The sequence below is a fragment of the Haplochromis burtoni genome, unplaced genomic scaffold (assembly GCF_018398535.1).
Source record: "Haplochromis burtoni strain Fernald_Lab_line unplaced genomic scaffold, NCSU_Asbu1 Contig_99, whole genome shotgun sequence".
Taxonomy (NCBI): domain Eukaryota; kingdom Metazoa; phylum Chordata; class Actinopteri; order Cichliformes; family Cichlidae; genus Haplochromis; species Haplochromis burtoni.
In genome coordinates, this window is record NW_024582460.1 from 1733459 (window position 1) to 1757203 (window position 23745).

Sequence of the window (23745 nt, forward strand, 5' to 3'; positions counted from 1 at the left end):
TAACGACTCCGGGAATACTCGCATTTCCCAAAAAACGGTGGTTGTGTCACGTGTGATGTGATATGATGGACAACTCTTGAGCAGTGGGCATTTTTATTAGAAACCTCATTAAAAGTTTGGCACTTTAAAATAGGACTAGATGTGACCTCAAGTGGCCATTCATGGAACTGTAGCCTTTAGCATTTCTGCACTGGCTTAAGTTGCCACTTGGCACAGTAAGAATGATTCAAATGTTGTGTGATGATTTTGACAACATTTTGTGTCTGTACACATCTAATGTAGCCTGCACTCACCTTTACAGTCATGACACTATTCTCTTTTTTCCGTTTTATTTCGTTTTACACTCCCTGCTTTAATCTTTCCATCTCTGCTTTGCGTCATCCCTTCTTCTATCATCTGCTCCTTGCAGCAGCCAGGTCGCCTCTATCACAGCTCGCATGGGTTGAAACACTTTGCAGGTGACTCGATGTGCATGTGATGAGCGATGTGGGCGTGTGTACCGCTCCTCCGAGTGGCTCGGTGCCACATCAGCATGTGTGCTCTTAAGTCGGAAGCTCACCTCGTCAGTTTGGTGGCCGTCTGTTGCCGGGATTCGAGCCGCTCCTGGTCCGAATGCAGTGGCAGGATGTTCTTCTCCTCCAGCTCTCTTTTGGATGGACGGTTGCTCAGCTTGATGGCCAGAGAGTCTTTTCGTAAGACCTTCATGGCCAGTGTGCCTTTATTGAACATATTGGCAGAGGAAATCGTATCAAAGTTAAGCAGATTGAGGCTGTCGCAGCCTCCCAGTAAGAGGCACACAGTATAGATCTTCTTCTGCAGTAAATATTTTTGTAATTCTCATTAATGTACACGTCTCTGTCCTCTTTATTGTTTTTCAGGGTTTCAATGTAACCTTGAAGACCATGGTGGGTGTAAGCCAAATTTTAATAAAGACAAAAAGATGCTTACTTGTAAACAGTGTATCATCCTCATCCTCTTCTTCGTCTTCGTCCTCCTCCTCATCTTCCTCCTCGTCTTCCTCTTCCTCCTCTTCCTCATCCTTGTACATGCCCGGCAGGTCCTCGTAGTCTGCCTCGTTAGGGAGGTTCTCTTTGTCATCGTCGCATTCGATCATCACCGTGGGAACGGCGTGCATCATGGAGCTGCAGTTTCAGAATGAAATGGTAAACGTGTCACACAAACATATTCACACATACACGTTCACTGCTGTGTGAAGTGAGGGTTATGGTTATGTCTGAAGGCCTCTACCATTATGGCATAGACAGCCTCAATGACTACAGACCTGTAGCCCTCTGTAGTCCTGAAGTACTTAGAGCAGATAGTGTCTCAGCACATCAGAGACTGCTACCCCCTGCTTTGACCCCCACCAGTTTGCTTACAGAGCAAATCCACATAGGATGTCATCACCATCACCCTTCACAGAGCGCTGAGCCATCTGGAGAACAGGAAGAGCTTCGCAAAGATGCACTACAGCTCAGCATTCAACACCATAATGACAGACATCTTCATCCCCAAACTGGACCACCTTCAGATCCCCTATTGGAACCTGCACGATGGTTGGGCTCATCTCTGATATAGATGAGACGGCGTACAGGGTGGAGGTAGAAAACCTGTCCACTGGTGCTCAGAAAAGAACCTGAAGCTGAACATCCTTAAAACAAAAGAACTCCTAATGGGCTTCAGGAAGCACAGACCGGTCCACTCCCCTCTTATTATAAAAGGAGAATGGGTGGAATCTGAGAAAGAATAACCTGAGGCTGATGCTGGTCTTCCTCCACTCCTGAGTGGAGGGCGCGCTCTGGATTTTTGGAACGCAGGAGCCACTACTGAGAACAGAAAGGCTGCGCAGAGGTTAATTAACACTGCCCAAAAAAATTATTGGCTGCCCTGTCCCTCCCCCATCATCTGATCCTTCCCTCCTGCCCCTGGAAGATCGGGTGATGGTCTCTTGGGATGGGATCACAGGTGACCCCGTGGACCCTGCTCACCACCTGTTTGACCAGTGGCCCTCTGGTCAGTGCCTCAGGTCAATCAGGTCACACACCTCATTGACCTGAGGCACCTGTTAAAAAACATTCTCCCCCAACACCCCACCCCTGCCCACCCACCTCACCGATCTGAGCCATGGTCTGAGTAACCCTCATCACTCAGTCCACTCACACACCGACTCTAATTCAGACTGTGAATAGACAGACTAAATAGTGATACTTAAACAGACAGTGCAAAGGCAAGTCTTTTCTTTGCACTACCTCCAAGCACTTTGCTCTCCAATGTGTGCCTCTCTATTGTTTTGTATGTATTCCTCTAGACCAGGGGTAGGCAACCTTTTTGATGACGAGTGCCATCTAAAGTTTCCTCAGAAGTCAATGTGCCATATAATTGCATTAGCAATAAATTTAATAACGATCTATATTAACAGTTGCTGTGCTGAGCGGAGAGCTCCTGAAGCATTTGAAGTGTCGGAACGTGGAAATTTCAACATCGCTTGAAAAAACTGACAGCTAACAACGTCCCTCTCACCAGTAGGCTAAGTGATTTTTAGCCAATTACAAGTTGAATCTGGTAGTCGGGGTTGTTAGCTAAGATGCCGTCATTAAGAAGTGGTACAACTAATGTGTCTATGCGAGCTAATTTGCGATGTGCACCGCTGGCCCGGCCATTTATTTTTTAATGCACCCTCTCAGATTAATTCACTGCGTGTCGTGCCCAGGGCTGGACTGGGACGAAAAAATCGGCCCGGGCATTTTGACTACAGACCGGCCCACCAGGTATTATAAGAAAAGCCATAAAGCCTTTGAATGAAAACAAACGCTGTTGTGACAGTGATGTACACTGTCTTGTTGGTATGTGTATGATTTCTATACGTTGTACATCAGATAAAAACTTTGGTTGTAAGATTCAGATAATTATTTTTTAATGTTTCAATTTGTTTTTGTAAAACGGATAGCTCTGCCTTACTAAAAAAAACAAAAAACACACCTCCTATGGTTGTGTATGTGCTGCGCAGCCATATTCTTCCTAGACAACTGTCAAAAAAATAGGAATATTTCCCTATAAATTACACATTTGTGAATCTTAAAATGGCGTTGTGCTTTCCGTGGATGACTTTTGTGAGTTGGTGTGAAGGATTCCAACTCAGATCGTGATTCTATAGCAAAAGATCATCATAGTCACTGTATGAGCTCTTAAAACATTCACCTTACACGTCTCAGAGTATCACAACCTAGCCTGGATAAATGGGAGGTCATCTGGCTTCTGGGTCAGTTGGATCTGCTTGGATCCCTGTGATGTAAATTTCTTCATCAGACAGTGAGCGAGGGTCTGTGTGGACATCAGCTTGCCTGTCTGTTTTTACATTACAACACACTACCTGTGTGCCCGGGAAGCGGACTTTAAAGAAGTATATAAGGAATGACAGCTGTCCATGTTCAGAACAGAGTAGCATCCGAGCTTTCAACTTGGTGCCAAGTCAACATACAGAGCCATCTGCTTTGGGAATAAGGGGGCCGACACTCTTCCCTACTTTTTGTGGCACGGGGGTTGGTGCTTAGCAAAGTTGCCCAGGGCTGGATTTAGTACAGAGGGGACTGGTTGATTAATCAATTGGCCTGTCTCAGTTTTGTAAAACTACTATATAATCAAACAATATTTTTTTTAATCATTTTTGTAATTTTTTGTTTAGTCAAAAATATGATTGTCCCAGCTTCTTTATGTTACAGGCTCGTTCTAAACGATCAATTTAATGAGCCTTTTGACTTTTCTCTGATATTTTCTTGACTTTCTGGCCTCTGTGGTGTGATCCTCACCTCTCAAACCTCTGCATGGTGAGGGCCAGGGTTTTGTTCAGCTCCTCTATGATTCGGCTGGGCGGGTGGAGAGGAACAGGCAGGGTCCCGTACTGCAGTGAGTGTGCACCCATTGGAGCATGGCTGGGAGGGGCGGGGCACTTCTGGAAGGCGATAGAAGAGGGCTCCATGCTCCCTGCAGGTACGGAGATCATGAGCTTCTTCGGAGGTAGAGGAGGAGACAACTTAGCCGACATGCATGGCAACTTCACGGGGGCGCCGTCTGCACGAGGAGGTGGACGTGGGAGGATTAGGCACACGCGCACTAATGCAGTTGTGAGCACGCATGGAGACACACTCACCTGTAATGTGATTGGGTAGCCTGTTGAAAGGCTTGGGTGGCAGAGCGGGAGGTTGTTTGTGTAGCGTTGGAGGTCTGCAGAGGGTTGATTCAGCACCATCAGCCTGATATACGATAGACTTCTTTGTGGGCGGAGCCTGACTGGATTTCTGGGTGTGGTCCTGTTGAGCATCACTAGGCATTTGAAACTCCAGGGAGCCTGGGGGAAACAACAAAGGAGTCAGAGACCACTGTGAATCAAATACCTAAAGAGGTTTCAGTGGTTCTGAGGCTGTGCTGCCTACCTACAGCTGCTCCTGCTGCTCCCTCCATCAGCTCACTACCTTCAGACTCCGACAGGCTGGAGCCAAGCACCGAGGAACGACCATTCTCTATCTTCACCTCCTCCCGGATGGTCAGCGATGCACCATCTGCACAGAAAGATGCACATTGGTGTTCAAAAGTAGGTAAAAAATGAAAAAACAGAGCAAAGGATCTCCTTATGTAGCATTTTTTTCAAATTTTGCTTAGAGAAAATATGAATCACGTAACAGTGTAGTTTTCAAAGATAGATAGGGAGAAACACCCAGGTAGAGCAGCTGGATGTGAGGGAATGGTGGTAAGGATCAGACAGGCACACATATTCCTAAGCTCAGTCTTGTCATGATAAAGCTGACTGGTGTGCTGTAAGTAAACTTGTCACTGGATTTACTGACACTTAAAAAATGAGTTACAACTGTGCACAAGCTTGCGTGAGTCTTTGGTGCGCTGCAGCACTTAAACAGCACCACCCCACTGATGACAGAACAATGTGAGAGACTCAAACCAATCAAAGTGCAAGAGAAAAGGCATGAATCACAACTGAGAAGCTGCAACTGGAAAAATCTTACTTTACATTTGAATTTGAATCTAAAATCAAAATCAGGCTGCAAACAAAGAGAACAACTAATACTACAACACTGGCCACTTTCTTTCTCACCTTCGCTGTGTGGCGCCTCACCTTTCTCATAGACCTCCTTTAGGAGTCCCTTCTTGATGAGCTCCTCTCTGCTCTGGCGAGTGGACATCTTCCTCTCCAACACTGAGGGAGCACAGAGGAGGAGACGTCAGAAACGACTAGAACAGGAAGAAAGCTGCTGCGCTGGATGCTAACAGAGTTATCAGGATCGAGGAACGAGTCAGCTGCAGCAGCTGTTTCTTTGGACTTGCTGCTGCTTCCAGCACTGCTGCTGTGTGCCAAGGAAATATCATGTGACTGACCCTCTGAGCTGTGCGCACAAACACAACACTACCAGTTCACTGATCCTCTGACAGAGATGCCTACTCGCCTCCTCACTCCTAAACATTTCCCGTAAATAACACTTTTTCATTTTCTAGCATATCCAGCATGAGCTGTGAAAACGTATCTTTTCCAATGCCATTTTGATTGGTAGGGTTTGAGACAATATCAGTAAAGTGTTAGGGTGGGGGAGTTAATAAAAGCAATGTTACAATACTACAAGTCTTTTTTTTTTTTAAACCCTGACATACACTATATCTAATGAAGTCATTTAATGGCGTTTGTAATGCGTTTTTCTGTGTTGCTTTCTAACAGCTCAGTTTGGTAAACTGATATCTACACATCACCCACACACATAGTAATGCAGGATTATTGTCTAACTGATGCATTTTGTCTTATATAGCCTTTATGGAGCAAAAGTCTTCAACTACCCCGTGGAAAAGAGAAGCAACAATTTATTAAAACGCGCACAAACACACATGAAAATACAGTATTTAAGGCAAAAACTGAGTTTGTAAAATTGTAACGACCTTGAATGTCAGTATTTGGTAAAACCACCTTTATTCTTCAACAAAAGCTGAACTCTCTTAGGGCAGCTTTCTAGTGACTTCTCTTCTAGGAGTAACCCGTGAAGCTATTTTCTGAGTGTTTTCTGTCATATTTCAGGCTGTATATCACAAAATCACTGGGTTTTCATTAGAAGTTAGCGAGCGTGGTCTCTGCCTATTCAGCTACCCATGAAAACCCCCCCAAAACAATTCTAATGGTCGTCAAACCACATCTTTATTTATGTATACACTGAGGTGTCAACACTCATTGTTAAGGGTACAGAGGTGCTGGTCTAATGTTGTCTTTATGGGAAAAAGCCTCGAGTAGTCTTCAAGAATAGTTCTTCAGGCTTTTTAAAGGACATTCAAAGCTCTTCTTTGGATGTTGCCCCCCCTTCTGTTCCGTTTCTGTTCCCACGTTGTTTGAGTCCAGGCTGTGGGGAGGCCAATCCATGACTGACAGTTCCATACAGGTATGCTTTTACTGGATTGGCAGTGTGTTTGGGTTCGCTGTCATGCTGAAAATGAAGCTGTTGTAAAACAAATGCTCTCCATTCCAACATTTCTTTGAGAATCACCTTGTTGATGCAATAATACTATTTTATGTCTGTCAAACTTTGTGTGATCTTTGATATGTTTCATAGATTCAGCTAAAGAAAGTGGAGAAAAAGTGCCCAGGGATACAATGTAAAACTGGTTCCGTATATGTTGCCCCAGTGTCAATGTATTGTAGCCATAACTGTCTGTGTTTCCTACAGTAAACCCTATTCAACCCCACAGCTATATTTTTACTTGAAGCACGAAAATCTGGATAATCCAATGCACCTTGACTGCATGACAGCAGGGTGCAGCAAAAGCACACGGTACACGCAACGTGTAGCACCTGTGCGCACGTACACATGCTATAAAACGTATACTGTTCATTATCTGGGTGCAGAGAAGGGAGGAAGGTTTTCAGCAGGGTAAAAAAAAATGTGTAACTGCTGTGACAGCTGGGGGAACAGCTTGGCTGCAGGAAGCCTCTCTTCACCCCTCTGCTGCGTGTTTGCGTCGCTCAGTGAGAACAGGATGTAAAATGATTCAGCCAGCTGAGAAACAACAACAACAACAGCGGCTATTTCGGCATCCAAATCCAACACTTTCCTTCGCTTCACAGCTTAGTACTCGCTGAATATTGTAGCCCCGAGCCAGACATATGAAACTACTTTCAAATTTGCTCACTGCTTTGAATGAAGTGTTAATTCACTGTTAAAGAGACAACACGTCGGCTGGCAAACTCCATTTGAAGCTCACTTGTTGCTACGGCCAACATTAATGATCAATTCTTCCACAGCTGCTGTGTTGGCATCTCTGAACAGCAGTGGAATTAACAGCTTTCAGCAACAGCATTTAAAAAAAGTCAAGTATAAGTTCATTGTGTAAGAACACGAATACACTGATGTCTGGAATAGCAGTTTGGCTGATCCCAATGTTTATTGCATTTATGCATTTCATCACACCACCTGAGAAAAAGCACAAATTCAGTCATTCTGATTTATGAGGCTGGATCCCAAATATACAAGGGCACCAAAACTGAAAGAATACAAATCAGTTACTATGTTTCCGCTGTGCTGACTATTCTTTATCTGTAGAAAAGTCTTTATGACGAAGACTGAGCCTGTAACAGCTCACGAATTTGACTAAACAAGTGGGAGGTGACGTTTACCTTCTTGCTTCCAGCTGTTAGCAGAAGTCTTTCTTCTGAGTTTATTACATACCTGCAGAATCAGAAAGCAGCAGGATCCTCTATTGAGTGGATACACATGTGAGAGAGCAGCCTCATTAATGACTGACAGTGATGCCACTAATGAGGATCTAACAGCAAATGGAGTTTTGCACTTTTCTTGACATGGATGGGCTGTCACACAGGTCAGCCCATCCATGTCACAGGTAGTCACAGGTCCAGTGAGCTCCATCACAGCTGTGAGGATGTTTAATTTTCAAGAACTCTTTTCTAAGGTCTACTGAAAAATGTATCGATAAAAACATGTATAATGTGGTCAGAGATGCACTGACCAAGCTCAAATATATGGCAAGTATCACAAAGGTCTGGCAGCAATCAGGACTGGGGGTGAAATTAAATTCACCTTTAACTGTGGTTAATTACAGTTAATTCATGAGAATAATTAATTCATAGGGCCAGGTAGGTTTGGATAACTTTTTCTCCCTTTATAAATGAAATCATCATCATGACTTAAAAATACTGGAGGCCATCAGTGCTGCCCCTCAGCTTCCCAGTAGAAGGACCTAAGCTATAAGTTTGAACATCCTAGGTGACTTCCTTCGTGAGTTATCACATTCACAAGATTTTCAATAAACTTGACCTCTGACTTGAGGTCAAGGTCACTGAACTTCAAACTCCAGAGTTTTAGTGGATGCACCTATGGTATCAATTTGAAAATTAATTATTCTTCACTTGGATTTTAGAGCTAAATAAAGATGCTGCATTCATGGTCTAATGGAAATGTCCAGGATTCCAATCCAGCTACAAACCTTTGCATTCGCATTATGTATACTTCCAAAATTGAATTCAGTGGACAAATGAAGGTTGATATTACTTGTTCCTGCTTAATATCTACATACAGCCATTCTTTGCTTATATGACGTATCAGACTATAATGACTGGACTCATGAAATCTCCCTGTGCATAGCCAGACACAACCATGCACAGTAGACTTTTGATGCTGACATTTTAAAGGACAGCGTCTCTCAAGGCTGTTGCTAGGTGTCAGAGATGGGAGTGAGGCAGAGAGGACAGAAAGGCGCAGAGCTGGCTGCCGACCTGCAGATGTGCTGTTTACAGAGTTTTGGTTCTCACCTGCAGACGTCTGCTTAAACTTCTCACTCTTCTTCTTCCTCCACTTCCAGGGTTTGAACAGACGACCCAGGGTGGCGAATTTGCTCCGCCGCCGGATGGGGGGCGTGTGCGTACCCGGTACCAGCGAATCAGAGCGCATCGCTGCCAACCTCTCCACTTCCTCAGCTGAAAAGACAACATTAACAAACAGATAAACAAAATGCATAAAAACATTGTTTTTGTGGTTTTGACTCACTTAATTATGCGCTTTTTATTCCAATGCTTAGCACAACAACGTATTTGTTCGGATATTTGGCGTTATGACGACTGACAGTTGGCATCTGGGTGACTGATATAGTCTGAGTTCTTTTTTAGGAAGAGTGTAGCACAAATTTGAAAACCTGATGCCTTTTCTCAGATAAACATCGCCATAAAAGGAAGAACTTCGGGTAATGACCCAAATTTTTTTTTTTCAAGAAATCATTCTGGATAATGATCTGATTAATGACCATTTTATTAAAGCCTCAGCCAGGTGGGCGCAAAGTAAATGAGCTATTATTCTATAGCTTATTAACTGATAATGGGCCCCTTTTAACCCACAGTTAAGTAGAACAGATGATCGCTGCTCTCTGCTTCAAATGTCAGAGGACATTTTCTGCCAGGGGGGTTTTGCATAATCAAGTCAGGTAAAGCTTATTTGGATCGCTTTCAATCACAGCTAATGTGTCAGGTGGCCACAGCAGCAGAAACCTTATGTAACAAGGAGAGAAAAACTTGGACAGAGAGGAGTTAGCCAGCTACAACACAGACCAAAAGGGGGGGTTCAGTGGTGAAAATCTGATAGAATTATAACCTCTTCAACTGTGAGCCTTCCCTTTCCCATGTTTTCCATTAACCCTCTTCCTCTGAGCTACAATTCCCCCCACCCCACAGGGACTTTCCTCAAAGTAATCATGCTGGAGGCCACTCTATACAGCATGCTCCGATTTTCCATTTGAAATTACACCTTTCCCATCACACACACACACACACACACACACACACACACACACACACACACACACACACACACACACACACCATCCTCTACAAAACAAGGGCAGAGCCAGCAGCAATAGAGGGGGGGAAGGAGGAAGGCAACATTTCAGCAGGCAGCAGAGGATGTAAACCTGCACACAAACACTGGCCGACAGAAGCATGCAGTGCAAACAGATACTTGTCAGACAGATGAATGGAAAGATGGAAATGAATCCAAACACATGGAATGTTTCGAATTTGGGTGAAGTAAACTTAATTCAACTGGGAATGTTGTACAAGTAATTGAGGAATGACAGGGAAAATCTGGCAGTAAAACATAGGAATGTTTTGCAAAATCATGTAAATATTTCATATCCAGATCGTGAAGAAGAAATCCAAGTGCGGCTCAGAGTCAAAGATGCTTGTTTTCCACATCAAAAGCAGACAGATGTGGAGGTTCTGGACGCCTCCTAGGTGAGGTGTTTCAGGCATGGCCAAATGGAGGCAGACTGAGGAGAGATTACATCTGTCAGCTGGCCTGGGAAAGCCTGACTGCTCCCCAGAATGAGGTGGCTAAGGAGAGAGATGTTTGGACATGTGTGTTTAGATTGCTGTCCCTGTGATGTGGACCCTGATAAGCAGGAGACAATGGATGATGGATGGATAAAAAACTTGTATATTATCACTGCCTTCAGCTCTATTACAAAAATACAGTACGACTTGACCATCAGTCTACCTTTCAGTCAAAATCTTTGAAGCTGTGTTTTTGCCAGTGATTTCTCCTCTATTTGAAACATTATCAGCAGTTGATGGACAAACCAGCCATGTGTAAACTGGTAGGCAGCTGCAGACGAGAGGCGATGACATCCTTCGGGAGGCCTTGTTGGAAGAGAGATGTCAGTTCAAATCTGCACCAACACTGTACCTGCCATTGAGAGTTCCTTCAACAAACATCCAGTCAGCCCCCCCCCCTCATCCTCCCCTCCCTAACCCTTCAGTAGACACTCTGAGTCTGTGTAGCATCCCTGTGTGAACGTCAGAGCTCACGGAAACCTCCGTTGCACAAAGGCTCTCTCAATGAAGCGTCTCCAGCACCTAAAGCAGTAAAATTAGTGTTTCCAGGACAACAGTGACATCATTCGACTGCAAAAAAACCCCCAAAACTATGCAGATTTTGAGGTGATGACATACTGTGTTTGTCTCATCTTTTGTCTCCTTACACAAAAGGTGTCTTCTCCCTCCTGGTGTAGTCCAACCCCCCCTCGCCACAAGCAGTGGAGCGAGAGCAGCAGTGAGTCAGAGGGCTCAGACTCACACTGCAGGGAGACATTCTTTCAGTCTGACCTGGGGTCTGTTATCTCACTGATGCCTCAAAACACTGACTCACTGAACAACAAGCTCGAAAACAACTCGGTTCATCCAAAACAACGATGCTGGAAGGCCTGTGTTACGACTGAATTTCTTAGCTGATTCATAGTTTTAGTTTCTCTCTCTTTTTTTTTTTAAATGGCCTTGTTACTGGGCATCAAGCAAAATAAGCCTCGCCACCCCCCCCCAAACTGCAGTTCCTCTGATGGCCACTTGAGGCTGTCTCCAAAAGAGTGTCAGTCCCACAGACCATATAAAAGATGTGAGTAGCTGTTGTGATGCCATCCACTGGTTTCTTGACAGTGGATGGCATTAACATTTTCACCATCACTAACTTAGCCAATGAGCAAATGTTTTTGAAACTAACGGCTTGTTAATCACAAGGCATGAAATTCACTGACCAGCAGTAGCCACTGTCATCTTTTTATACAGTCTATGCTGGCACCAGCTGTTGCATCAATTGACTTGACTTGTGTTGATTTGTGGGGAAAAACAAGAACGCCAACAGTCTGAAACATCTTCAAGTAAACAATAAATGAACAGGAAATGTTACTGTCACTGTAAACCAGTTTCTTCATTACTGAGTTTACTGAAAAATGACGTTTTTGATCATCTGTTGAAGATCCTCTGTCAAGAAAACTCCAAACGAGTTCTGGTTATCTCTTCTCAAACAAATCGTGCCAGTAAAACCAGGTTTTGAAAGGGCTGCTCACTAAATCCCTGGTGGCTGATTAAGCAATTTAAATCAAGTGGCTGACTTTTATTAAAGAACAAAGCCTCCACTGATCCACACGCTAAGGTTTTCAAATAAAACCACAAGCTGATTAAATGAACAGATTCTATGATTAGCTATTGATCTCTGTTATTTAAGCCAGAGCAACTATTGACGTTGTGTGTGTTTGAGATGAACTGCTGCAGTGATGGCTCCATAAATTGATTTCTGTATTGACAGAAAATTCATCAGCATCAGTGCAGATAATAATCCACCGACAGTCTGAACTTGAAGTGACAGTTATAGCAGTTAATAAGGGAAAAGACTAAACCATACGATGATGTTTGGTTTGTGGAATCCAGTAAGACAAAACCAGAAAATTTCCCAGCTCTCTATATTAACTGAAACTATAGCGATCCGTGCGTGGAATGCCCTGAACTTCTGCTTTCACGATGCAAACAGGGAAGCAAAACAAAAACTGGACTTGAAATCATGCGCTTACAGTGAAGATCCAGCCACACCACAGCCCCGTGACAGCGAAGAAGACTCAGCAGAGGCTTTCAATGTTAACCTCACTGTAAAGTAAAACAGATTCAATACAGGGATCTGATCTGAGCGCTGACCCCGACCCCCACAGGAGCAGGGAGCGATGAGCACAATCATTTAAAAAGCAGGAGTACGCCTCCTCCTCCTCCTCCTCCTCCTGCTCTCAAAGCAACCTGAAGCGTCTCACCGTCCAGCGGCTCGGCTCCTCGGCAGTTGCTGCAGATGTGTTTGATCTCCTTGCAGTGGATCATGAACGGCGTGTTGTTGTTGTTGTTCGCGGGCTCATGATGATGCTGATGCTTCTCGGAGCTGTTACGGGACTTCATCCTGGTCAGGCAGAAAGCTCTCCTTCTCTTCCTCAGCTCCCCCTCTTCGGACGCCGGGGTTGAGGATGTGCCGTGGGTCTTAGGTCCGGACCACGAGCACATCACGTCTCCTCCACAGCCCGCCATGTTTGAGCTGGACTGCAGGAATAGACCCTCTCGCCCTCTGCTCCGCTAGAGGGGATTTCAAACGGCTTGCTGCTCTGTCCACCCCCCGCAAGTCAACCAACATACAACGCTGTTTCCCCTCAGTTCCTACAAAATAAAAGCCCACCAGCTGTGCTCTTCGTTTTCAGATCTGCAACCAAGCTGGTACCTTCACAACCATGTCACCAGGTTACACGTGTCCCCGGCCACAAATCTTTCGGTGAACCCCAGCCAGCTAGTTTCTACAATCCCCCCCTCTCTCATCAGACACATAAAGGAATGTGTACACAGGATGAAGAGTACTGACTGTATCCTACTGAAAAAAGTAACCCTCACAACACACCTTCACTCGCTTCTTCTGCTGGGAGCTGCAGCAGGTCGTCCTCTAGGGAGGGCAGCTTTTGGCACCTTCAAAGTCTTGTGATATAAATCCACTGTGATAGTGAGCTGCTGCTACTATGTTTTACCTCCCACTTAGCTTGAACATCTGAACGTCTCAAAAACTAACTGCAGTGTTTTCATCCTAAATTTGTTGAATAAAAAAAATGCCAATTTTCTGGCAAAGTACTGGAAGTACTCAGCCCACACTAGCCTCAGCAGTGTAGGTGAGAAAGAGGCAGGAAAAATGAATGACTCCTGGATGAACCAACTGCGCATGGGCCCCTGGACATGCCTACTGGATAATCCGGCCCAGGCCACTTCTTACACTTTATTTAAACAGCTGTAGCATCTAAACTTGTACTTGTTTTTGCCACAAGTTTGGGTCTTGTGGAATCTTATATTAGTCCATGTTTTATCCTTTGAATCGCCTCTTGCATTTGCCATTAAATTGGGAAGGGAGACACAACAGTGTCAGAATGAGGCTCTCTGTGTTGTTGTACTTGTTTTTGCCACAAGTTTGGGTCTTGTCTATTGTCAGGCTAACAGAGAAAAAAAACTTCATTATGCCCTGACCATGCACCCCACCTGTATCATTTCCTACTCTTCCTAGGATAATCTCTCTCTAATCTTAACCAAACTGGAGCTTTCATGCAAAATATTACAGAAATCCCTGTTTACAACACGTACACTACAAAAAGCAATAAATCACTGAATGCAATTCATGGTCTCTGCAGAAAAATTGAATAGTGACATCAAATAGGTGCTACTGTAAGTTGTCATCTTTATGTGGAATATGTATTTGGTGACAACAAAAATATTGCTCCACTTCAACCTAGAAAGACCAAGAAAAATAATCAGCCACATCGCCCCTTTACCTATTAACTAAAAAAACAAACAAACAAAAAAGAGTGTTAAGTAGAAGGTGAGGTGGAGGTGAGCTGCAACGGAGCTTGCAAGTTAAAACTGGTTAAATAGCACTCCCTATATGGTATTTGTCAAATGGACGATTTGGAAGAGGAAAAGACGCATATCTACAGGCTGAAATGTTTGTGGCTCCACTGACTGATACTCAGTGTTCCATTTACTGTACCCACCAATGAACCATTATATGAAAATTCAAAATACAAGATGATTGTTAAAGCACATGATTAGCTTGTGTGGACAAAAAAAGAAACAGCATTGACAGCATGCTTGCAAATGTCCATTGCTGGCTTACATAGCGTAATATGTATTAGTTTACTACTGATAAAAGAAGCCAGACTTTTAGCAAATAGGATTAAAGATCCAGGTAAAAATGGCTTACTACATTCTGAGAAACCTAATGCAAAATACATCTAAAGCTGCTTTTTTTGTTGCAGCTAATGAATTTCAAACAAAACTGATTGGTGGCGGAAAAATGACAAGGTACTCTGCATTTTAAAAAACCCCCACAATGTAGGCTTAGATGTGCTTTATTAACAAGAAAGCCTATAATCCTCTAGGTATCGTTAGTCTGGATATCATTCGTTTTTCATTATTTTATTTTGAAGGTCCACTTCCTTTCTGGGTTCCACCTATTTTTCCAGCCTTAGCTTTAACTAGCTCCAGCCCCCATCTCCGCAGCCAATCACAGTCTGCACGCGGATCAATGACGCGCATTCGAGTCGCTGCTTTAGCCAATGAGGTTGAAGCACGGACATTAACGATGTAGTATTTTAAACCAAAGAAGGAAAACCTGGAAAACCAAGGGAATGACTTTTTACATTCAGAAGCAAAGCCACGTAGTCTGCCTGAGTGTGACACGAACAGCTGTCCCTTTTATGTGTTTGAATATACGCTTACTGGCCACTTTATTAGACACACTTTGCCAGGACCGCGTTTGACCTCCTTTTCCATTCAGAACGGCCTCTGAGACAAAGACTAAAGTGCTGGAAACATTCATCTGAGATTTCTGTTCATGTTGACATGACAGCATCACACAGTTGCTGCAGATTTGTCAGCTGTTATGCATGTAAGCCATGATTCACATCTTGCGCTTCATCACCTCCCAAAGATATTGGATAGAGCGTCTAGTGCCTGTGGAGGTGACTGGAGTACCCCATGCAGGGGTAGCTCCTTAACGGAGATTTGCCGTGTTGTGGCGTTAACGTCATTTAAACGAGATTAACGCTGACAGCACTAGTGGGAACACAACGAATATGACTGCACATTTACGCCGACATCATCCTAGTGCAAAGACAAGTGGAAGCAGACAAAAACAACAAGCACGCATGCTACAAACTTTACCCGAGTCATTTAGACAGCCGTTAGCACATGATTCTCCTTATGGGGACCTGATATGTTTAATATTGTGGCGAGCTCAGACAAGGAGGAGACGGAGGTGTCGTTTGGTCTTGCTTCCCGTGAGCTAGCCAGGGAGCACAGCCGTTTATTGACATCTGCAGAAGAACACTGCCGCTAGCTAACTGCTCAGCGCGGCAACCGCACAGCAACAACAACACACAGGGCGCCCTCTGACCCCGGAAGGACACACCGTCGCAGCGAGAGGGCGTCACCCGTCACTATGGCAACATAAACAAAACATAACTGTACAAACAGAACCCCGAACAGCCCTGACCCGCTACATAGCCCCCACCTAAGGGGTCAGTCGTCCCCGACTACCCCATTACCCCACACAAAGTCCTGCAAATGTCCAGGTGCCTTCTTTTGGCGCACCGGCCGGTCACGACCGGCGGGGGAAAAGTCACTCGGGTCAGAACATGGGGTGCCACCATCATCCCACTTCTGACACCAATGTGGCGAGCTCAGACAAGAGGAGACGGAGGTGTCGTTTGGTCTTGCTTCCCGTGAGCTAGCCAGGGAGCACAGCCGTTTATTGACATCTGCAGAAGAACACTGCCGCTAGCTAACTGCTCAGCGCGGCAACCGCACAGCAACAACAACAACAACACACAGGGCGCCCTCTGACCCCGGAAGGACACACCGTCGCAGCGAGAGGGCGTCACCCGTCACTATGGCAACATAAACAAAACATAACTGTACAAACAGAACCCCGAACAGCCCTGACCCGCTACAATATGCTGCTGAGAATATAGCCCAGAAGAAGCGGATAGTATAGCTTTTATTTTGGAAAGAGCCATTTCTCTGTAATAAACTCTCTTTTCCAAAGATGAGTGATTCCTCAATCAGATACAGGTGTTACCGCGCCAGATCCGCGGCCCCGAACCGTAGTAAGGAAACCTCTGGCAGTTACTTGAAGGTTCCGTAACTGACTCGTAGCCGGCAACAGCTTACTATACAGGTCAACTCCGCTAGCAAAAAGATCGAAGGAGGCGTAGGAAACTGCTTCACCGAACTTTATTTCTTCTCTAAGGCACGAACACCGCGTACAGTGGGCTGAAACAGTTTACTCACAGCGAGCATCGCCGACACAACTCTGGCTGTCGAGGGAGTTATTATATTCCTTTTATTTATTTTCTTTTCGTCTCTTCTGTAGCTAACCGTTACTTTTTCCCCTTCTCCGCTCTCTCTCTTCACACACACACCAGGCAGTCCCGCTACACACATCCCGAATACATTTCCCATCAGGCTTCATCCTTAAAGGGCCATGCCTGTAACACAGGGCTTGCAAAATCGCTAGCCCGACGTCCCGGGGCTAGCGATTTTTCCAGTCGGGCTACCAAAATCTATCTCTGCCCTGCCCGTCGGGCTATTGTAGGAAGGAAAAATATATGTCAATGCTTTTGCATTCTTTCGGAAATGTAGCTGGGTAATTATGTCATTGGCATCGGTGAGCCACTGTCAATATGTGACATATTGAAATCGCGTTTGAATTTGCGCTTGTTTTTTGCTTTCACTTTGCAAATGTCCAGGTGCCTTCTTTTGGCGCACCGGCCGGTCACGACCGGCGGGGGAAAAGTCACTCGGGTCAGAACATGGGGTGCCACCATCATCCCACTTCTGACACCAATGTGGCGAGCTCAGACAACGAGGAGACGGAGGTGTCGTTTGGTCTTGCTTCCCGTGAGCTAGCCAGGGAGCACAGCCGTTTATTGACATCTGCAGAAGAACACTGCCGCTAGCTAACTGCTCAGCGCGGCAACCGCACAGCAACAACAACAACACACAGGGCGCCCTCTGACCCCGGAAGAACACACCGTCTCAGCGAGAGGGCGTCACTCGTCACTATGGCAACATAAACAAAACATAACTGTACAAACAGAACCCCGAACAGCCCTGACCCGCTACAATATGCTGCTGAGAATATAGCCCAGAAGAAGCGATATAGTATAGCTTTTATTTTGGAAAGAGCCATTTCTCTGTAATAAACTCTCTTTTCCAAAGATGAGTGATTCCTCAATCAGATATATTTTTATTATTATGTTGTTTCAGCAACATTAAATTTAAAAACTGTACTTTTGAGTTAAAATATATATTTATAATTTTAATAAATGACAAATTAAAAAGGCATGAACATTTTTTTGTATCGAAAAAATATCGAACCGTGACACCAAAGTATCGAACCGAACCGAACCGTGAATTTTGTGTATCGTTGCACCCCTAATAGATATAATATAGTGCTATATTATACCAATAGATCATCATTTCACCATACCAGTGCAGGGTACATACCAGTTCTACCATTCCCACCATCACCTGATTATTGCATGTCTGATCATTGGGGTTCCCTCTCTAATGTTGTAAGGTTGTTACTTTACAATATAACGGTCCTTTAGTCAGTGTTAATTTGTAAATAACACTGAATTTGAAGTGGTATGAAACAAAAATAAATCCACAGTTTTACTGGAAGCGACTAACCCTTCCAGGTTGCAGATTGAAAGCTTGAAATGTTCTTGAGGTTCACAGCTGCATAGCTGTGTGTGAGAGTTTGTGTGGGTGGGTGGGTGGCTGATCAGTAAAAACAACAAGAAAAAATGACACACATAACAGATCCAAGATTTAAAAGATGAAAACAAAAGTTAAATTTAGAAAGCCTTTTAAAAATAAGCATGAAGAGAGAAATTTGCATATTCTCTGTGGAGGCCAAGCAAGGGTCACAGCCTGTAGCTGCGACTCTCTGCCAGCAGGTGGCGCTCATTTACAACAAATAGGTAAAATAAATTAATCCATCTTTCTGAAACAGTGACAGACTGAGCTGCAGGGTGCTGGCTGGTTAGGAGGAGTCACTGTCTAATCATCTGCTATCAACCTCATATTGCAACAGTCATCTGTGATGCACAGGAATACACTAGTAGGCCTTGGATGTGCGTTTGTGTTTGACTGACTAGACCTGTATTTATACAGTCAATCATTTCAGGCTATTTATTGTGTGAATTGTGTGCGGATGCTTACGTATTTATGTAACACTAAGATTAACAAAGCATATGCTCCATTTTCCTTGCTGCAAACGATGAGTCATGGAGGATTTCAAAATCAAAGTACAAGGCTGTGTATTACAAGATGAAAGGCGCTCTGTTAATTGAACAAGCCTTGCATCTGGAGTGATCCCGCCTCCTTCAGTATCAGACCTACAGCTCTCACACTTAGCTGAGAGTAAAAACAAGGGCGTAAAATAAAAGAAATGTCCTTTAAGAAGACTTAGAGCAATGAAGTGGTCGGATGAAGTGGATGAGGCTCAATTTAGCAGGGATACAAGTGAGGACCACCATGACTCCTTAAGTGTCACACAGGTGTCTCCACAAGCTTATTCTGATGACTTGCCTGATTTAATACCTCTCTTCGGGTGCTGCTGCTTCCTCCAGTGAGGAGGAGATGGGATATAAGAGCAGCGGTGGGTGAGGACGATCAATAAATCTATGCCCCCAACTCACTTACACATACGCTAAGACTAAATATGGCTGGAAGGCGAGGTGGGTTCACTGTGCACTGGCAGAGCTCAGACTGTAGGTATGATTCACATTACTGGTTTATACTTGCACATTTAATGTATTCAGATATAATGTATCAGCAGTGGGACTACTCATTATGCATTGAGTCATATTATCATTTATAGTGCCCTCAAAAAGAAAATAAAAAACATAAAAAGTGTTGCTCTATGCAGTAGTCTAAGCAGCAACATTAGTTTCCCTTATAAATGACATGCTTTTGGCAGAGTGTGTCATCTCTATAAACCATTTATTGTCACATTTGCAGATGTTGTAGTAGTGGTTCTATTATGCTTGTATTTATTTTCTTTTTTACTGTCATGTATACACTCTACAACAAACTCCAGATTGATAAACTGCTATATGAGTCCAAGCATACAATAAATGGAGCTTAAACTTAGCTTAGCAGTTCCACTTTGAAGGTCTACTTGTTGGCAGGAGACGAATGATTAAGTGCATAGATTAAAAACCAAAATGTGGGACTTCTTTTCTGAAACGTTTCCACTGTAAACGACAACATGAAGGCGAGTTACTGTGGAACAACACTCTTGTGGAGCACTTTAACCTGTACATAACTTTCTATTTTAATCACCAGGCCTGTGGTGCTTTTTCACATTCTTTATTCCGTATTTAGTGGTGATTCGGACACAATTCTCCTGCAGATACAAATTTTGGTTATGTATGGGTGACACATGTTGAATGCGAATGCGAATTGAGAATGTAACACGATGAAATGACCACAATCTATATGAAAAAATACAGATGTTAATGATCACTGTAAAGTTTGTTTGAGATTGTCCTGTCCGCTAAAGAGGAGATAGGGTACATACAGACACATAAATACATACTCTACGATCATTACTGTATGATGTTAAGGCTAGTTATGCACTACTATGAAGTTGCAGGCCTTAAAATAGACACATTTGTAAAAAAAATAATTTAATAAAAATAACTGTCACAGCAAAGCAACAGAAACTTAATGTGTTTTATCTTCTAAGTTTCACGATCGAAGTTTTTAAAATTGGGATGCTTCCAAAACTCACACTTGTGATATTTACGAGCACTCAAGTACCTAGAAATGTCATCTAGTCCCATTGAATACAACAGTAATGTTAGTGTGGACATTTATCAAACACACACTCAGGAGCTAAAAGGAAGAACACAACAAGAAGGAGGAAGAATCTCCAAAAAGTTGATTCTGTTCATCTGGACGTAGCGTTTTTTGGGAGAAACATTTCGTCACTCATCCAAGTGACTTCTTCAGTCTCAGCTGACTGCAGGTTTCCCCAAATCTTATAAACAGTACATTTGCATAATGACTGAAACCAGCCCACTGAAGGAACAACGGGCTGGGAGGTCAGTTGCTTCATCATTAATTATGCAAATTCTCATGACCATTGATCAACAACCACTGACCAAAACCCACTGATCAAAGACCAGTGATCAATGGCCACGAGTCCCATTCACAGAGAGTTGGGGAATGGCTGCAATCTCAGCATTGTAAGATGGCGAAAGATGTACCCTTAGGCCCCCTCCTCGATTCGAGATGGTCTTTCCCTTTTCACATGAATGGCCTCCTTGACTCCGCGCTCAAACCAGCGTTCCTCCCTGTCCAGGATGTGTACATCCTCATCCTTGAAAGAGTGTCCACTGGCCTGTAGGTGTAAATAGACTGCAGAGTCCTGGCCTGACGAGGTAGCTCTTCTGTGTTGTGCCATCCGCTTCACCAGAGGTTGTTTGGTTTCCCCGATGTATAAATCCTGGCAATCCTCCTGGCACTTAACAGCGTACACTATGTTACTCTGTTTGTGTCGGGGGACCCAATCCTTGGGGTGGACCAGTTTTTGGCGCAACGTGTTTTGGGGTTTAAAAGCCACATGTACTGGGAAACCTGCAGTCAGCTCAGACTGAAGAAGTCACTTAGATGAGTGACGAAACGTTTTTCCCACAAAATGCTACATCCAGATGAACAGAATCAACTTTTTGGAGATTTACTTCCCTGGATGATTGAGAATGCATCAAGAAGGAGGAAGAATCTTTAATAAAGCCATTACATAGGATAGAAGGTAAAAAAAAAAAACAACCCCATAAGATCCTTATCTTAGAAAATCTGTAAAAATAGATATTTGTTAAAATGTTTGATAAAAACATGATTTATAATATTGACAATACCACTGTAATCCCTGGGTGTCTATGAATTTTATTTTAATTTTTTACTTTACCTACAATACCATTAGATATCAGAAATGTATATCAGTGATTAACAGTTGTAAATGATGAATGTGTAGGTGTAGAGAGCCCCACTTTGACTCATTATCAGCCCAGTATTCCAATAGCACGTTTAGCTAGAAGCTTATTGATCAGTAGAGGAAAAAGAAATTCCATTTATGGTAGCACAGCTAAAACTGTTGCTCATTGACAAAGTGATGTATTTGGCTAGTTGATTGATAAAATGTCAGCCTTTAAAATGTCAGCCTTTAAAATGTCAGCCTTTGTGAGTTTGACTACAATCTTGACATGTCCTGCCCTAAACATCAGTATCAATGTCAACAGCGAAGAGGTGACTACATAATGTTGGTGTTCTAGGCAGACTTGCAAAGACCAATCAGTGTCTGTGGACAAAAGAGCACAGACACAGAACAGACGAAGAAGTCTGAGGCATCTAAGTCAGAACCAAATGTTGATAAAGTTTGTTAAAATGTTAAAAAAATTTATTCCTCCTATTTTTTGGCCTTTTTCTGGCTTTATTTGATAGGGACAGGAAAGGGGCAAGAGCAGGGAAGACAGGCAGCAAAGGGCTGCAGGTTGCCTGCTCATCCCAGAGAGCTAAACCAACACCTTTGTATTCCTCCTTACAGAGTTCAGTTTACTCTTAAGGTGTACAGCACTGGTCTGAGACCTCTGCAACTCCTATATTGCATTCTTTTATTCTATCCCTTTTCTCCTTCTGGGTAAAAAAAAAAAAAAAAGTCAATTTGAGAGAAAACTGAATGAGTTACCAAATAGTGGCTGTAGTCTCTCTGCAGAGAGTGTAGATCACTCCACACATAAAAAAACAACAACATTTCCTTCCATGTATTTTTGAAGAGTTTAGTCATAGATCTTTTATGCTTTTTATGACTAGTCGTATCTAAATTGTAGTCTATTATTATATTACAATCTCTTCCACATATAATATTCCTTCATATACTGTTGCTATGGTTTCAATACATTTTCCTCAGTTCTACCCTCTTTATCTTTGATTTCTTTTAACAGTTCAAAATTCTCTGCACTGGCTATTAATATTGCCACTCCTCATTTCCTCCTCATGTGAGCTGTTAAAAGTGTTTCTTGTGTTTGTGTTTCTCCAAATTTCTTAAGCTTCTTGTGTTCCACATGTCCGGTGTGCGCATTGAATCTGGAGATCTGAATCGATTGAAATTTCCTCTTTGAGTCATTTATCCACAAACACTGTGACCAAGTCACTCTTTGATTCTGTTTCCTCTTGGATTCAGTAAATCTGTAGGTTGCTCTGCCTAGATCTCAACTCCAATCATCTAGTTTGTCCAGTATTGATTCCTGATCCTTTATTAATTCTTGCAATTCAAAACTCCATGACTCTTTTTCCTTGGTGCGTGTCAGGGCAGTTCAGGCAGGCTGTCGCTTATTTGGGTGGTTTGGCCATCTTTGAATGTTTTTAAGACCGTTTTCATCTCCTGTCAATGTTAGCCATGTTAGCTTCTAGCATTGGTCTGCTCTGTTCCTTTGTGTTATCTGTTACTTTACTTTGTGAGTTTGAGGTTCTTTTCTTTTTTCTTCATTGCGTCTCCTCCAGATTTCACAATTTTGAGTAATTTAATAATCAGTTCTCGAGTTTCACCAGAATTTCTTGTTGGTGTATAGGAGATCGTACATGGTCCCTCGCTGTCCCACCAGAAAAAAAATCCAGTATTCTGTTTTAAACAGAATGGGCACTATGGTCTGTGGATACAAAGGAAATGCCACTAAAAACAATGCAACATTTGGGAAGCACTTCAGAAAGCATTGGGTGAAATGACAGCTAGAATGCCAAAGGTTTCTAAGAGTGTGGCCATCCACAAATGGCCTGCTCTTTGACAAAAAACTGACATTTTTCAAATGATTTCTATCCTTGTCTTCACTATATTTTGATTTTTTGATCTATAGAAGACATACAGTTTCTTAAAAAATGTGACATTTTTTTATGGTAAGCACAAATTTCTGAGCATATGGCAGCATCTCAAGTCTAAGTTTATCAGTGACAAACAACTATTATATCAACCATTTATGGAGCTTCTACCATAATACAGGGGCATGAATAGTGATATTAATACTGAATTCATCATCAAAAATTTCAGCATCTTTATGTATGCTGATGGGTGGGCAGCAAAGAAAGAATTTCATTGCACAAAGAAATGCCTTTTCTGTTGTGACACATGACAATAAACACTTTGAATCTTGAATCTAGATGCACACCTGCCAACAGCCTGACTGCTGTGGCTCTTGCTGAAGTGTGAGTAAGGACCGATTGTCTCTGCGTCCAAAGTTAACAGCCTATATTGCTATCAATTCAATTTCAACCATATTAGATGATTATGCGAT

At 43.2% G+C, this 23745-nt stretch overlaps 1 protein-coding gene across 3 annotated transcripts in view; it reads right to left on the minus strand.

The window, feature by feature from the left end:
• Positions 1–23745, minus strand: part of phactr1 (phosphatase and actin regulator 1) — a 47150-nt gene that overhangs the window by 6946 nt on the left and 16459 nt on the right. The window contains exons 1-8 of one of the 3 annotated variants that reach the window (XM_042223000.1): positions 12619–13150; positions 8810–8974; positions 5126–5206; positions 4431–4556; positions 4148–4345; positions 3807–4068; positions 949–1142; positions 560–716 (exon numbers count right to left, since the gene is read on the minus strand). In XM_042223000.1, the coding sequence (XP_042078934.1) occupies positions 560–716; positions 949–1142; positions 3807–4068; positions 4148–4345; positions 4431–4556; positions 5126–5206; positions 8810–8974; positions 12619–12883 (1448 nt within the window). In that variant the 5' untranslated portion in view covers positions 12884–13150. Of the gene's footprint in view, positions 1–559; positions 717–948; positions 1143–3806; positions 4069–4147; positions 4346–4430; positions 4557–5125; positions 5207–8809; positions 8975–12618; positions 13151–23745 lie in introns of those variants that run through there. The other 2 variants (XM_042223002.1, XM_042223003.1) reach the window with 2 other exon arrangements.